General features: G+C 34.4%; 3 protein-coding genes across 4 annotated transcripts; 1 reads left to right on the top strand and 2 right to left on the bottom strand.

The window, feature by feature from the left end:
• The first annotated feature begins 904 nt into the window (after nucleotides 1–904).
• On the top strand, nucleotides 905–5240 carry LOC132133010 (zinc-alpha-2-glycoprotein-like). Of its 2 annotated transcripts, none has more exons than XM_059545662.1 (8): nucleotides 905–1049; nucleotides 2753–3010; nucleotides 3159–3437; nucleotides 3562–3837; nucleotides 3924–4040; nucleotides 4139–4171; nucleotides 4271–4803; nucleotides 5070–5240. In XM_059545662.1, the coding sequence occupies exons 1-7, from the start codon at nucleotides 995–997 to the stop codon at nucleotides 4336–4338; spliced, it is 1086 nt and encodes a 361-aa protein (XP_059401645.1). In that variant the 5' UTR covers nucleotides 905–994; the 3' UTR covers nucleotides 4339–4803; nucleotides 5070–5240. The 2 variants fall into 2 exon arrangements, with proteins under 2 accessions (XP_059401645.1, XP_059401646.1); XM_059545663.1 differs by having other exon boundaries at nucleotides 3562–3827; nucleotides 3926–4040; nucleotides 5070–5237.
• A 2148-nt stretch (nucleotides 5241–7388) lies between these two features.
• Nucleotides 7389–8567, bottom strand: LOC132133483 (mesoderm posterior protein 1-like). The gene has a single exon (XM_059546330.1). The coding sequence runs from the start codon at nucleotides 8217–8219 to the stop codon at nucleotides 7473–7475; it is 747 nt and encodes a 248-aa protein (XP_059402313.1). The 5' UTR covers nucleotides 8220–8567; the 3' UTR covers nucleotides 7389–7472.
• Nucleotides 8568–12239: 3672 nt separating this feature from the next.
• Nucleotides 12240–13583, bottom strand: LOC132133527 (mesoderm posterior protein 1-like). Its single transcript, XM_059546389.1, has 2 exons — nucleotides 12594–13583; nucleotides 12240–12477 (listed from the first exon to the last, which is right to left on the bottom strand). Exons 1-2 carry the CDS (start codon nucleotides 13323–13325, stop codon nucleotides 12427–12429), a joined length of 783 nt encoding a protein of 260 aa, XP_059402372.1. The 5' UTR covers nucleotides 13326–13583; the 3' UTR covers nucleotides 12240–12426.
• Between the last annotated feature and the right edge of the window lie 2588 nt (nucleotides 13584–16171).

Here is a 16171-nt window from a genome sequence, read left to right on the forward strand (position 1 = left end):
TGAGGTTATATTAATATCCTACTGTAGATTAACAATATCTTTCAATACATTTTAACACTGAAATTAGTTATTTTGGCTACTTTACAGCATTAAAGATTAGTTTCACTACTGTTTCACACCTGACATGGGTGAGGTTGGAACAAAAGAGAGTGAGTGACGTGTCATTCAGCCAAGTATGGTGACCCATACTCAGAATTTGTGCTCTGCATTTAACCCATCCGAAATGCACACACACACAGAGCAGTGACCACACACTGTGAGTATACACCCGGAGCAGTGGGCAGCCATTTATGCTGCGGCGCCCGGGGAGCAGTTGGGGGTTCGATGCCTTGCTCAAGGGCACCTAAGTCGTGGTATTGAAGGTGGAGAAAGAACTGTACATGCACTCCCCCCACCCACAATTCCTGCCGGCCCAGGACTCGAACTCACAACCTTTCGATTGGGAGTCCGACTCTCTAACCATTATGCCACGACTTCCCTTGTAGGCTACTTCTTTTCATTAAAAACTTCAGCATCGGAAGAAAACGTGGACACATTATAACATTGATGTGAATGTCATCACACAAAACAACATGATCAGATAAACATCTTTAAACAATGAACAAAGTTATTCTGACTGAAGGGTTTTCTTTTTCCAAGAGTATTTTGCATAGTTCAGTAAATAGTAATAAATAGATGTTGTGCAACTCGCATTACAATTCCCTGGTCAAGACCTGAAAGTGGTGGTCTGTAGGTCTTCTGGAAGTGGGCCACTGTTGGTTTTGGTGAAGGTTTTAGACAAATGCAAAAGTGAAAGAAAAAACCTGTTTGTGGTGTAAAGGTTGATCAACACAAACATCAATTTCCTTTAATGTTACCTAGCTAAATATTAAAAGCTGTAAAGCTCAGTCAACACTCATTAACTACACCCAAGGGAGGAACATGTTTATTTCAAAGTTGATCATTTTCAAGCGAGTGCTGACTGAAAGCAAACAGGAGCCTGTACGTTTTTAATATGGACAATATATTTTTGTTTTTTCTACTTTTGCTTCCACTAGCTGCACCAAAAGGTAAGATTTTAAAATAATTTTACAAATGCATTTTTTACTTCATTTTATTTGTTACAATTTTTGTAAATGTTGTTAGGTCTCATAATCTGCTTTTAGATATATCTTCTCAAGCAAATTCACTCCTTCTACAAATGTAAAGTGTAACTTGCATGCCGAGTTGTTGATCAATAGTTAAATAGAACAACATACAAAACAAAATGTAAATGAAGCCAAAACAAAATGATTAGTAAATAAGTTTTTTCCTTTGAAATTTGTCAACCAAAACTCTTTGACTAATTAAAAATGCATGTTATGAAATGTCAACATAGTTCTTTTTTCTTTTTACTTTGTTGAATAATGTAAAATGCGTATTTGGCTTTAGAATTTCCTGGTTGCACAGAAACTGCTGGTTATAAAAAAAACTTCACAAGTTGGCATGTTACAAAGATCTTGAGGTAATGGTTAATATTTAAACTGATTTGGCTTGCAGCCCACAATAAAAGGTTTTGAGACACAACTCTGTTCTGAAGGAACAAACACTGCAGGGCGTTGCAGAGACCTTTGGAAGGGCAGGTGCTCAAAGTATAAAAGGGTCACATGAAACATTTTTATGAGACCTTTGCTCCTTGCTGACAAGTGTATTGAAACCGATGCTTCTGTATTGATAGCAGCAAATGCCGCAATGCAGTTTTGAAAAAGAAACACAGAACAGAAAAGACCATTTTATGTTTAAAAGTTTTTTTTTCTTTGCACTTTTGTTTATATTACTTTGTGTAGAACATCGTTAGCTTCATTTTTAATATTTAATAAGTATTGAATTTTAATAAAATGTAAATTCGTCTCCTGTACTTTTTTCAGGCAGGTAGGTTCACATAGAGGTTTTTAGATTTAAATCTAGATTTTAATTCAAAGAGACAGTATCGATAGTCTTTGCCTGGGAGGGCAGAACACTATCATGCAGTGCATGTTTCATTCATACTCGAAGCCAGAGGGCGCACAGAAAAGTCAAAATCAGACTCATAGAAGTAATAACTTAGGATGTGCAGGAAATCCTTAATATGAACGTAAGGATCCGGCTATCGCTCTGAGCTGAATAAAAAGCAGAAATGTTACTGATGAAACGTGAAGACAATAAACACACAATTGCGAAAATATATGGTTTATTTGTGTTTTTCAAGTTATCTCCAGGTCATAAATAAATCAACTTTATAAATAACCCAGTACTGATTGACATATCATTTAGTATAGAAACTATAAGTTTATTTCCTGCCTTATTCTGTGATAAAAATGGGAAAATGTTTTTTCATAGTGGCCTTTATAAACCAGTCCTAAAATTGTCATTAGGAAAATATTGAACAAAAATATTATAGCCCCTTATATATTATTATTAACTAATTTCACTAATAGAGAGATTGGGCAGGTCTTTACAAATGGGCTTTTAATTAACCAACAAATAAAAATAAATAATAATAATCCTTGACAAAAGGGCACTTTGGGCATCAAGGGGATAATGGGCAGGTGGGCACTGCACCCTCCTCTGCCCGTGCCTGGTCACTGGAAAGAGTTTTTATTAGCCTTTATGTATTCTTTAGATATTAGATAAGCATGCTCATCTAAAAAATTATTATAATTATAAAATTAAAACGAATTTCAAACACAGTAAAAAAATTTAAAATGTTTTGTTTTTGTTGTTACAATTACAATTTCCTGTTATTGTATTACAGGCTCTCACTCTTTGTGGGTGCTTGCAACGTACATTAAAGGACAAACGCCATTTCCTGAATTTAGCTACGTAGCGATGCTGGATGATGTCAGAATTATGTATTATAATGGTGAGACGAAAACACTCCATCCAAGAGGAAATACAACAGCTGAAGACGATGTGTTTGATTCAGATGTTCTCCTCACAATAAGTGACTACATGCAGTCATCTTTTATTAACAAATGGGCAGTCGCAACAACAAATGTAAACAAAACTGAAGGTAAGCATTATACAAGACTGTAGGCTTTAACAAAAACATATAAATTATTATTATTGTTATTAATATTTTGTGACGAGTAAATATCAAACAAAGTTTTGTGCATGTAATAGTGCAAACACTACCTTAAAACTAAATATCTCTATTAAAGGTGCTATTGCCCTTCAGAGACTAGTCTTGTGTGAGCTCAGAGACAATGGTGAACCGGGACAAATGATCACACGGGATGCTGCCAGAGGATCCACCACTGATGAGCTGCTATATGTTGACAAGAATTTTACATATCAGGGTACTTTAAATGTCTCGGCTCCAGTGCTGAATATGCATCTTGAATTCAGCATGAGGCGTCACGAAGTTTTATACCAACCATTCTGCATCAAAACACTCAAGGGTTACCTTAAAAAAAGGAGGACTCAAATCAATAGAAAAGGTATGATGATTGACTACTAGCCAAACTAGTTAAGAGCAAGTGTTCTTATTTATATTTAGCATTTTTTGGAACAATATACAGTATATTGAAGTAATAATATCTTTCTCTTACCCTTTTTCTACAGTGAAACCCAAGGTCAGGCTCCTCCAGAGAGAACTGTCTTCTGGGTTTCGTGTGAGTTGTTTGGCTTCAGGATTTTACCCTCGTCACATCAACCTGACCCTGTTCAGAGATGGGCAGCCTGTATCTGATCATGAGATCACTGGAGGAGATCTGCTGCCCAATGCTGACGGGACGTACCAGATGAGGAAGAGTCTGGAGATCAGTGCTGCAGACAAACACAAATACACCTGCTCTGTCACACACCTCAGTCTGGACAACAAACTGGACGTCACTTTGGGTAATGAGCTCTTACAGAAAACACAATCTAACAGTCAAAACAAAAACATTTAGAGTCGCTCTCTCAGTCTGTGGTTGATGTTTCAGAGTTTGATCACGGGGAACCATTTAAATCAGTGATTGCTTCAGTTCTGACAGTTTTGGCTCTGATGTTGGTAATTGGAGCTGCAGTTGCTATATATGCATTGAAAAGACAACATGCAGGTATGACAGGAACTGAAAAAGTTCAACAAAATGAAAGGGGGAAAGTTACATTTCAAAAACAAATCAAAAACATTAATTCCTTTTGTCTTTCTTTATAGATTCAGTTAAAACCGGGTATTCTACTGCTTCTAGTAAGTACTTCTAGTTATTCTAAGCTATTTGTTTATTTTCCAGCAGAAAGAAAACATTTGCACACTGTACACTCATTAAACAATATATTTCATTTTCAGCATCTGAAGAAAGCATGGACACATTCAGAACTGATGTGAATCCCAGGACACAAAGTGTCAATCTGTAAATTTATTTGACCTACACAATTCCCACTATAGGGGCAGCTGTGGCCTAATGGTTTAACAGTTAAACTTGTAACCTGAAGATCGCAGGTCTGAGTCTCAGTGCCAGCAGGAGGTGGGGGGGGAGTGAATGAACAGTGCCACTTCCACTCTCAATACCCATAAGCAAGGCACTGAACCCCCAATTGCTCCCCAGGTGCTGGATCAAAAATGGCTGTCCACTGCTCTTGGTGTGTGTGTTCAAAGTGTGTGTGTGTGTGCCCTAGTCACTGCAGTGTGTGTGCGCACTTGGATGGGTTAAATGCTGAACACCTATTCTGAGTATGGGTTACCATACTTGACAAATATCACGACTTTCACTTTATAATTCACTGGTTGAGCCCTTAAAGATAATAATTCTATTTCTGTGTCATCCACTGTCAATTGATTGATTGTCACATTGTCTTACCTTTCAATTCCTTGACCTAAAAGTTGAGGAGAAGATTTATAGATATGTAGATATCTACTTATATAGCATGCTTTAATGTCATACTATTTTATTGTAATATAAAATGTTCATTTTCTTGAGAAAGTTTATGCTTCTATTGTTTGCAGTAAGTTTATTTTTTGGTTGTTAAGGTAGACTGAACTAAAGCTATGTTACCTGTCTGAACAATGTAGTGGCATCTGGTGGAATGAGCATTTGCATTACCCAGTTTGGATAAAACCTTTGAAAATTTTGGAAAAATTACCTCAGAAAAAGAGAATATCAAGTTAACACGTATTCCAATCTTGCAGATTGAGCTTGTAATATAATAGACTTTTAAAAAACATGAAATATGTGAGATTTGAAATTGACAGTCCTTTTAAGTCATAATTTCAAAGACTATATATGCATTGTTCTGGACAGTCAGCTTTGAAAGGTGTAAAATTCACTGATTTACTTCATTTATCTACTGTTTTCTGCTACTAGTCTATAAAAAGGAGTGGTTAATAGCTGAACAGTGTGCTTTCAGTAGGATAATCTATTATTTGAAGCCTGAAAAGCACATAAATGAAAACCAAACAATTCTTTCATGTAAGCTTATGTAAGTAGTTTAAGTATTTTTAAAGCATGTCTTTAACATTTTTCTTCAGCTCTGTTTGCTAAACGTATGCATGTGTTTCTACAGACTGATGAGCTAAGGACTTTGACTAAATAAAAAAAAGTTATGAAACACCAGTACACTAGGTTCTTTTTCACATTGTTGACTTTTTGAGTTGATCTGCATATCTGCGTTATTTCCTGGTTGCTTGAAGTAGCAACTGTTGATTCCAAAAATAACTTAATGGAACTTAACATAAGAAAGATTCATTAATATTGCTGTTGTTTTCCAATTTTGTGTAATTATATCACAGACTCTCATTCTTTGTGGTTGAACAATACTTCAACTGAAGACAATGTGCTTAATTCAGATGTTCTCCTCACAATAAGTGACTACATACACACATACTTTATGGACAGATGGATAGTAGCAACAAAAAACTGATGAGGAAGAGTCTGAAGATCAGTGCAGTGAAACACAAATACACTTGCTCTCTCACACACATCAGTCTGGACATTGATATGGCTACTAAGGACTTTAGATAATCTATTTCATTTCACTAGCTTTTCAGTTTTCACTAGCTTGAGAACAACGTGAACAATTTATTTGTTTTTGTGTATGTGTTTTCAGTTCCAAAATCTGTTGAAACAGATGCAGTAAACTATGCATTCTATTATAGTTGATATAAACACTGAATGTTTATTAGATTCTAGTAATTAGTTGTTTACAACTGTGAAATTCTTAATGGGCAAGGTTAAAAAAATATAACGTAACAGTTTACATACTAATAAACTAAATAAACAATGCTAAAGAAATAGCTAAATATTTAATCATACTGGGGCTAGAGGAGGGGTTATGAACAAAGGTGGAGTTGGTCTGGAGAGCTCAGCGCTGCAGATCTTAACAGAAAGCTATAACACCAGCATAAAAAATGTAAATTAAAATCATTTTTAAATAAGTTGAGCTCAAAACTCACTTTCAGTCAGCAGCGTGTGTTTGAAATAATTTGATCCGATGTGGATTATAATCACCATACAAGGCAGAAATATTTATAAACGATGCAAAAGACTGTGCACGCTAGACATTAAAAGTACCACAGTAAACATAGTAAATATGACCGCTGGAGAAATCAGACGTCAGCTTATTCTCTATCACAATCATGTATTTATTTAGTAACTTAGGCCTATATTATATGTCATAAGTCTCCTCTCGAGAGTTTAGCTCCACGTAGCCTATCATAAAAATATAATAATGTTTTTTGTTCGGGAGCTTTTATAAAAATAGAGATATTATCATTCATTTGTAAATGTGACTTATAGGCTACAAATAAAGAGAAGCAGACTCGACTGAATAAGCAGGCTATTTTCATAACGCCTAAGCATTAGAAATAAATAAATAAAATAGAAATACATTTAATTCTGTGTGACTAATTTTGAGTCCTGATAAATTATTTCATTATGATCAATGTATCACTTATTCTATAGTAAAACATCGATGCTTTTGAATTTAAATATTTAACAAAGCATCCAAACAAACAGCCGCTTTTAACATGTTCCTGTGTGATCGCGCATGTTGAGCTTCAGACCTGACTGTGGAAGCCCTGGCTCGCACTGGCCCGACAGTGGAAACACGGCTATTGCTAAATTTCAAACTCAGCTCTTTTGTGCTGAATAAAGCAAAGGTATTTTTTAGAAACCTTTAAACTAAGTGACATGAACATCAATATCTATGAGGATGAAAAAAGCAGAGAAAATGCAACAAAAGGTTGTAATATTTCAAAGTATTTATTAAAAAAGGAAAATAAATATACATAATATACAAACTTTTTCAATAGAAAAATAATTTATTGAATAATTACAAATAATTGAAATCACTATGCAACAAACAAAAAAGTTTATAGATGAATAATCTGATTTTGACTTAAGGTGACATCATAATATCTGCTTGTGTTCTTCACCGAAAAAACATTACTGTAGTGTGAAGCATCATGTGTTGTTGAGCAGGGAAACTGTTAAAAGGGAAAAAAGATACAGAAATTCAGAACAAGGTATATGCAATGTAACCAATGCAACAAATCATTGTGCCATTCTGTCAAAAACAAACATAATTGAAAAGCTCCTTACCATATAGGACTGTGCATCTCTGAAGTTTGAAGCAGAGGGAAAATGGTTTTCCATCTGTTGCGTTGAATCACTTAAGGTTGTGAATGTTGGACAATACTGGACATTGTCTTGCATGGGTCCCTCTGGCTCATCCAGACACCAAGTTTCTGAAAGCAGATCATTCTGAAGCCTGTCTGAGGTATCTTGTGAGTAGCATCTTGATGTTGTTTCATGGTTGGAGGTCTCCTCAGACTGTTCCAGCAGAGCAGAAAGGTAAGAGATGTAGCTAATAGTGAGGCGAAGGGTCTCAATCTTGGTCAAGGTTTGTCCAGGAGGAGCCACAGAAGGAGGTAAGTAGGTTCGGAGATAATGGAGAGCCTTGGTCAGATCCCTCATCCTGAGCTTCTCTCTTTCACTGGCTGTCTGACGCTTGGTTCCAGGGTATTTGGACCTGGAACGTCTCTTTCCATCAGCAGGTAGAGCTAATCTGGGTTTTTTAGCTGGTACGCAGTCAGTGTCATTTTTCCCAGCGGCCTCTGGCTGTCTTCCAGCTCCCCAGCAGCTCACAGGAGGAGAAAAACATCCGGAATCAATGGAGGGACTTGGAGAAAGGCTGCCACAGGCACTGAAGTACCCAGCATCAGTGGTGGTAGATGATCGCTCATATTCAGACTGGCATCTGGCTCCCTGGAGCATATGAAGAGAAAAGTTCAACTCCATGGTTTTGATCTTCTCAAAGTTGAGATGTTTCCTTCTCGATCTCTAGTACCTGAGTGAATGCTGAAGAGCTGGAGGCAGCAGCCCAATATATCCTGGATGAAGAGGTGTGATGTTGCACCTCCAGAAGGTGCTTAAGAATTTCAAAGCAGTAGAGAGACATCACACCAGGGACAGGGGGTCTCTGGGAAGACTCACATCACTTCAGGCACAGCTGGGAGGTGAAGACTGCAGCGGTAAAATAACACTCAGTGGCACAGGACAAGTTCAAGATAGATTTAGATTTGAAGTCTGGAGAATTTTTTTTATGGAAACAATTTTGATTTGTTTGCTTGGTGTCCTTTTGGGCTCTGTACTTGTACCTGTACTTACCACACAAATAAAAAAATCAGTCGATTTCAATTTCAGTCAGATCAGTCAATTTTTTTTTTTTTTTTGTTATTATTTAGTTTTAATCAACAATGCAAAGCCATTCAATCAAAACTGGGCCATGCAATTTTATTTTACACATTTTATGTGTGCATGGCCATGCACACATATAATTTTTATTAATTATTTTATTTATTACTATTCATTAAATTATTAGAAATAGTTTCATTTATTTATAAAATCATTCTTTTTATTCATTAATATTTTTTAATTCTCTATACCATTTAGTTTTGTGTATCTGAAGTATGAGATAGAAGGAAAGTTGTTTTGAATTCCAGAAATCCATGAATGTTGGACAGTATTTTTTAAAATTCATTTATTAAAAGTGCATGTATTTATGCATTCATGTTTTTATTTATTACAATTATTTGGGGGGTTATTAAAAATTTAATTTTAAACATTTTCTAGATGCAGAAAACTGCTTTTGATGAAATGCTTGCTCTCTCAGAGTAACACCTCTTTCTGTGAAGTGTGTCGCTTGTAATGTGTCAGTTGTTCACAGGTTTTTATTTAGTCAACTGTCTTTTACCATGTTTGGCCTCATGGGAACTCAGGAAGATAGTTATTTTTAATATGTCAAATAATGAAAGTTTAAAAGAGTTAAAAAGATTCTTTACAGTTTTGTTCAACAGTTTTACCTTAGTATAAAAATGCAAACTATATTATACAAAAATAAAAATAGAATAAAATTATTATTAATATTCTAGATTAGAATATACATATAAACTATTCGGAATTAAACGCAATCTCAAAATGTGCAAATGGCGATAATAAAACACAAATTCAGCAAAATTGTGGTTTGATTCATGTGCTTTTTAGATGTGAAGTAAAATAAAATCTTGATGGTTGTATATCCAGTTGTTATTTTCTTCTCTGAGGTGTAAGGCCTTGTCTTGTGGATTACGGCTTCAGTGTGAGTAGCTCTGAGGAAATAGTTCCCAGACCACAACGTGTCACTTTTTGCTCCTTCCTGCCCGGTGCTGATCTGAAATAATTAGATTTCGACTGTTCCCAGTCAACACATGCATTACAGACAAGATCGCAACAACTGACTGCTGTGACTTTGCAGATGAAATAAACAATGAACTCAATAAAATCTGAATATGATGTCAAAAGTCATCGACTGATATTAGCATGTAACACTAACTAGGTCAAATACATACAGCAAACTCACACAATACAAAAACATGTGCGCTTAACTCATTAAACACGTCACTGGTCACTGTTAATTCACTTAAATGTGGATTTAACAAATCAGACCTCTCTGCAAATGACTTCACTTCTTCCTTTTCAAAGCGTTCTTAGTTTTTCCGAGAGCATCAAAGGTTGATTAGCACATCAATGCAAAGTGTTTTTCTTCTCCTGCTCGGTTAAATGTTGATTTGAGGTAAACAACTAAATTGTCTAAATCCTTTCCTCCCAGTGCTCTGTAAACTGTGTATTGAGCTCCAGATTAGCATATCAGTCACAGGGTCAAGGGTATCTATTAAAGCAGAGTCATAGTTCTAATTAGCTCAGTATCTAACACCTCGTCACGGTCCTGAAACGCATGCAGCGTGCCGACCCCTCACGCATTAGAGGATTATGAAGATAAGGATGCATGAAGTTCAGGCTTTTGAAGGGATCATCCACCCCAGACTTGGAGGTGCGAGATGCTCTTTCTGTTGACCTGTAGTTCATTAAGAAAGAGCTTTTATTTGCACAGGCCTGATTAGTACTTGGATGATGGTAAGGCTTTGTGCCATGGCACAGCTTGAACGGGTTGTGGAATACCATGTTATGCCTTCTGTTTTATTTATAGAGTTTATAATATTGAAGTTAGCAACAGGGAAAAACTTTTTTTGACAAAAAAACAAACAAACAGATAATATAAATATAATATATTCAAACTAAAAATATATAATAATAATAATAATAATATATTTATCTTATTTTTCTTCTTCTTCTCCTTCGCATTATTATTATATAAATATTTATTCAATTATAATAATATTTTATTTATAAAAATTCAGTCTTTCAGAATTTGAACATTTATACAAGCTGACTGATTTGAGTTTTTCAATGGTCAAAATCAGGGGCAAAATATATCATTGCAATTTAAATACAATTTTGTAAATGAGACATTGAACATGCTGAAATTGAACAAATATTTATTTAGCATTTTTTTAAAAATAAATTTGCTAAAATAATTAAAATAGATGAAAGCAACCACATTTGATGTAAAATGTAAATCAAATGTAAATTAAATGCATGTGAATAAAAAAAAATGTGAATGAAAATGGTAAATATATACACAGTATATTCAAGAATAACTGAATCAGTGTTTTTCATGCCCTTTTTGCCTTTAGCTCACGTCTGTTATATTGTAATATTGGAGAGCAAAAATATATTGTTGACAAAAAAGTGTTTTCCACATAATAATAATGTTAATAATAATAATATGTTTTTGCATTTGCAAATGACAAATAAAATTCTTTCTACATTAAAATATATAGTCTAGCTGCCTTCATATTTTAGAAGGTGCAACCCTTAAAATAGGCATAATGTTTTTACCCCATTTTATCTTGTTCTGGTTAACTGTTTTGCTCCATATTAAATCTGATTTATCTCCTGGAGTGTGCTGTTCCTGTATGTGAATGCTGGCTGTGAAGGCCTATTAACAGGATTCTGAGAGTAATTTACATCTAAATCACTGAGGGGAGACTCAAAGCCTCCACTAATAGTGTAACTACCTGTCTTTGCAATTTTTTCGCACATTCCAGCTGATCTTTGCATCTTTTTTTCTGTCAGGGGTAATAATATTATTCAACATGATAGGTAGAATTGCATTGTATCACCAAAGAATTCAAATTAAACTGCATCTAGAAGAAATGCAATGAAATCAGCCAATCTTTTTGAGTGTAACTCACATTGCTGTGTAATATCAGGTATACAGTATACAACAGAAGATAAAAGCAGAACTATAAGAGAATATTTGCTTAAATCCAGAACAAAAGTGACAGTGTGTCAAGAGTGACATGAAGAGGAAGAGTCACGTGCTAAAATCATTGGCTTGAAGCCGCATGTGGCTGTAAAATTGCGCCCTCTAACGGAGACAAGACACTTACAATAAAAGCAAACGGATTCATTTCCTCTCTTTTGAGACTCATCTAGAATGTTTCAGAAAGCGTGATTTATACTATAACTGAGAAGCTATTACAATCTTTATTAACATTTTGAAGTAGTTTTTATTTTTATGTTTTTAATTCTCATTTTAATGCCAGTATTTTTGTTGTGTATTTTTGTATTTTTTATAATTTTAATGTTTTTTAATTTTTAATTTTTATTTAGTTTTGTTTAATACATTAAGTTAGACTAAATAAAAATGAGAAAATGTATATATATATATATATATATATATATATATATATATATATATATATATATATATATATATATATTGAGAATATATTGATGGTTGAACAATTATTGAAATAAGCTTCAAAAAAGTTGACAGTGAAGTCCATTTAATTGTTATTTAATAATAAATAAACAACATCCTAAAGTTAAAAGTCAATACACAAAATCAAAACGTTGACATTTAGATGTTTTTATTATAAATATCAATAAATTAGTATAATTTTTGTACAAAAAATGATAACATACAAAATATATAATATTAAAATATAATTCTTAAAAATAAGATAAAACAATATATTAAAATACGTTAAATACTGTACAGTGGCATCCACAAAAAATATATAGAAAAAGTTTTAAATATATGAAAAGTCCGATGAAAGCTTCATCCCCAGAATTCTGGTACAATCGGACAGTGGACAGCTTTGTTGTAGTCCTAAAAAGAGAGGGAGGAATGTACATTTTTTTAATTTCGATACCAATATTCACCTTTAAAAAAAGCTAACACAATATGCATCATCCATATTCAGAAGTGTTAAAAAAAGTACACACCTGATATGTTGGTGCTGTGTCTGCATACAAAGGGCCTTCCAGAAGAGATTCGGAGCTGGAGTTGAAGGAATCATCATAAGCAGATGTTTCCATGCTCATGCAGACCTGATGACACTCCATCTCTGTCTTCCTCAACACATGCTCTGAAGGTCTGAAGGTGCTCTGAGACAGTTCTTGATGTGATGTGCCGAGTCCCCAGTACTCTGGAGTTGAATAGCCCTGAGTTTGAGCTGATTCTTGGTATCTAGGAGCTCTCAGGTCCCTCATCTGGCAGAGGGACTCCTCACTGAGGCCTAGTTGAGAAGACAGATAGGAGATGTAGCGGATGGTGAGGCGAAGGGTCTCGATCTTCGTCAAGGTTTGGCCGACAGGAGCAACAGAAGGAGGCAAGTAAGTCCTGAGGTGGTGGAGAGCTTTGGTCAGATCCCTCATCCTGAGCTTCTCCTTCTCGCTGGCGCTCTGTCTTTGCTTGCTCGGGTTTTTGGAGCGCGTTCTTCTAGTCCCAACACGGGAACGCGATCCGTCCTGATGTAAGGAACCGGTCATGGGAGCCTTTGCACCTTCGGGAGGTGGAGAAGAATTGTTTTGAAGCTGGGCTGAAGGAGAGAAGTCCATATAGGAAGGAGGAGAAACTGCTTCAGGAGATGAGATGTTGTAGAATTCAGAGTCTGAACTCGGGCAGCTGCAGGAGTTTTGTGTGAAGTAGCTGAAGAAAGGTGAAGACACGTCCATTCTGTGTGGTTTGAGAGTCGGTGATGCCGGAGGGTTTGCTGGAGGGAGGCTTTATAGTAGCCCGGGTCTCAGAGGTGTGAAGTGACACCTCCACAGGTCTGTCTGTCCCAGACCTGACTACAGTGAGAGAGGGAGAAGTCCAGCCCGGTGTGGGAACATATACAGATTTGAGTCATCAGGTTATGTGTGACTTTTCACTCCTACCCAACATGAACTTTTTCTCCCCTTCACTACTGTTTTTAACATCAAGCCCTGCAGTGCTATTTGGACTATTTTCAATCCATAAATAGAAACACAATAAACTGATGCTTTAAAAAATAAATATGCTAAACTTGGCAAATAAAAACAAGAAGATGTATTACTTAATAATCAGAATTTCATGTAAAGCTGTATATATATATATATAATATATAATAATATAATATATAAATATACAGATTTACTGCGTACTAATTAGAATTTCTCGTGAAGTAAAAAAAATAAAGCAGCCAGTAAACACGATGGTTTATAATACTGTATGTAATACAGAATAATCTAAAACTGTAAATATAATATAAAATAATAATAATAAAATAAAAAATTATAAAAGAATTTAAAAAAAATTATATTATTATATGAAATTGTATTTTATTGTATTCAAACATACTAAGTAAAAGAAAAATGTATTGTATAAAAAATAAATATTAGATATAAATATATATGGTTGTGCATATATATATATATATATATATATATATATATATAAATATAAGAGTAATACAAAAATATATATATATATATGATTTGAAACATTTTATCATTAATCCAAATTTCCAATCAACATAATAAATTACTTAAATTATGTATTATAATTTATTATATTGCCATAATTTTATTAAATTAAATTATATCAAAATAAATGTTTTTTATATAATATTTCTATAAAAGATTGGTAATAAATATATACAATATATATATATTATAAAATATAAATCAATATTTCTGTCCTACAGTGAACTTTGATAAACATGTCGACTTCGAGTAATAAACATGTAAACACGAGTAATAAACATTGATAAACATGTCGACTTCGAGTAATCAGTCACATAATTTTATAACAAATTATCATATATTTTTGAAAATTAAAAATGATTTTTTTAATATATATTTTTTATTTTATGTCAAATAAACATGGCAAAATTATTCAAAGAAAGTACACACATGCAAAGTTTGATAAACACATAAAGGATAAATCTATACCCTAAAATCTAGAAACCATGCTCCAGACGATGATATGTGGTCAACAGGTCACAGAGACTCAGGCCATTCTCTCACAGCCGAGGTGTTAGGTGACACCTCTAATGGGTCACATTAAAGGCAAAAGCACTGCTCTGTTGACTGTGTGAACCTTTGATGGAATTTCACACCACACATGTTAGTGAGCTAATGAGGCTAGCTAAACAATATTAAGAGCCAGCCATCACACTAATATACTGTCATTGAAACAATATCTGAAAAAAATAAAGCCTATTGATATGTAACCTGTAAAATGCTTTTAGATTCTTACATTATGCCTTTTTAAACTTTGATTAGCATAGCATGGCATTGACTAGCATAGTGTATTAGGCTACAACATGTGCTGCTAGTCACAAACTTGGTCACAAAAAATGGCTTAACATTAAAAAAAAAAATCAAATGTCTTTCTTCACAACACTGTTTTCAGAACAGAACATGTTTAGCCTCTTTGAAGGCGTGTGGGAGCTTTGAAATGCCACTGTTTAGACTGGCACCTTACCGTGGCACCTTGAGTGCTAAACTGAGACACCTCGCCGAGCTCAAGTCAAGAGTTCATCTTCTCTGAATCATTCAACTGCATTTTTATCCACCATATTCAACAATAACCATCAATAGAAGCATCTATTTCAGTAGGGGACTGAAAGGATATGTGTATACTGTACACATTTTGATATGAAAACATTTAAAACACTTTCTTTTTATGCTTTAGATTCATAATTTGATTCAATATGTTAATCTAATATTTATAAGAACATCAACAAAGCATCTGGTGTTATGAATGTAATATTTGCCTTTGTGTATTTTTAGTTTATTTTGTGTGGTTAAATAAGTTAGAAACTTAAATGACTTTTCCATGAAGGAATTAGACTAAAGCAAACAAACAAACAAACAGCATAGAATCATTTCTGAAGGAGCATGTGACACTTAAGACTTGAGTAACGGCTGCTGAAAATTCACAGGAATAAATAGCATTTAAAAAATATGAAAATAGAAAAGTTATATTACTGTTTTTACTTGGTTATTATGATCCAATAAATATAGGCTTCATGAGCATTAGAGACTTTAAAAACCTCCTTTAAAAACATTGAAAAAATATTACTCCAAATATAATATATAGTTTGATATTTGTGATGACTTGTCCTTTCAAAGCCCCGGTATGACCTCTGTGATGTGAACTGACTGAACCCTGATCTCACCCTCTGGGAGCCGAGAGGTGCCAGGACTGTGGTGGTCTTTGGCACCTCAGAGTCACGGTGGGCGAGACTGTTACCCTCTATTAGTTCACAGTCATATAAGACCAAAGTGTTCACCATCTTAAAAGGATAAAAAAAAGTTTTTACTTTATGAAGGCATATGTATCTATTCAGTCCTAAAACTATAACTTTTATTCAAACTGTCTTCTTAACATTCCCATGGGAATGACAATGTTCTCTCTCTTTTTTTCTCTCCTCTCGTGGCTTGCAGCATTTTGCACCCCGAGTGTGAATCATAACAAAATATCTTGAGACAGAGGTGCTGCAAATCAGGAGAAACATGACATTGCATTGTGAGAACGACACAAGTATGTTGTG

The sequence above is a fragment of the Carassius carassius genome, chromosome 50 (genome assembly GCF_963082965.1).
Source record: "Carassius carassius chromosome 50, fCarCar2.1, whole genome shotgun sequence".
Lineage (NCBI taxonomy): Eukaryota > Metazoa > Chordata > Actinopteri > Cypriniformes > Cyprinidae > Carassius > Carassius carassius.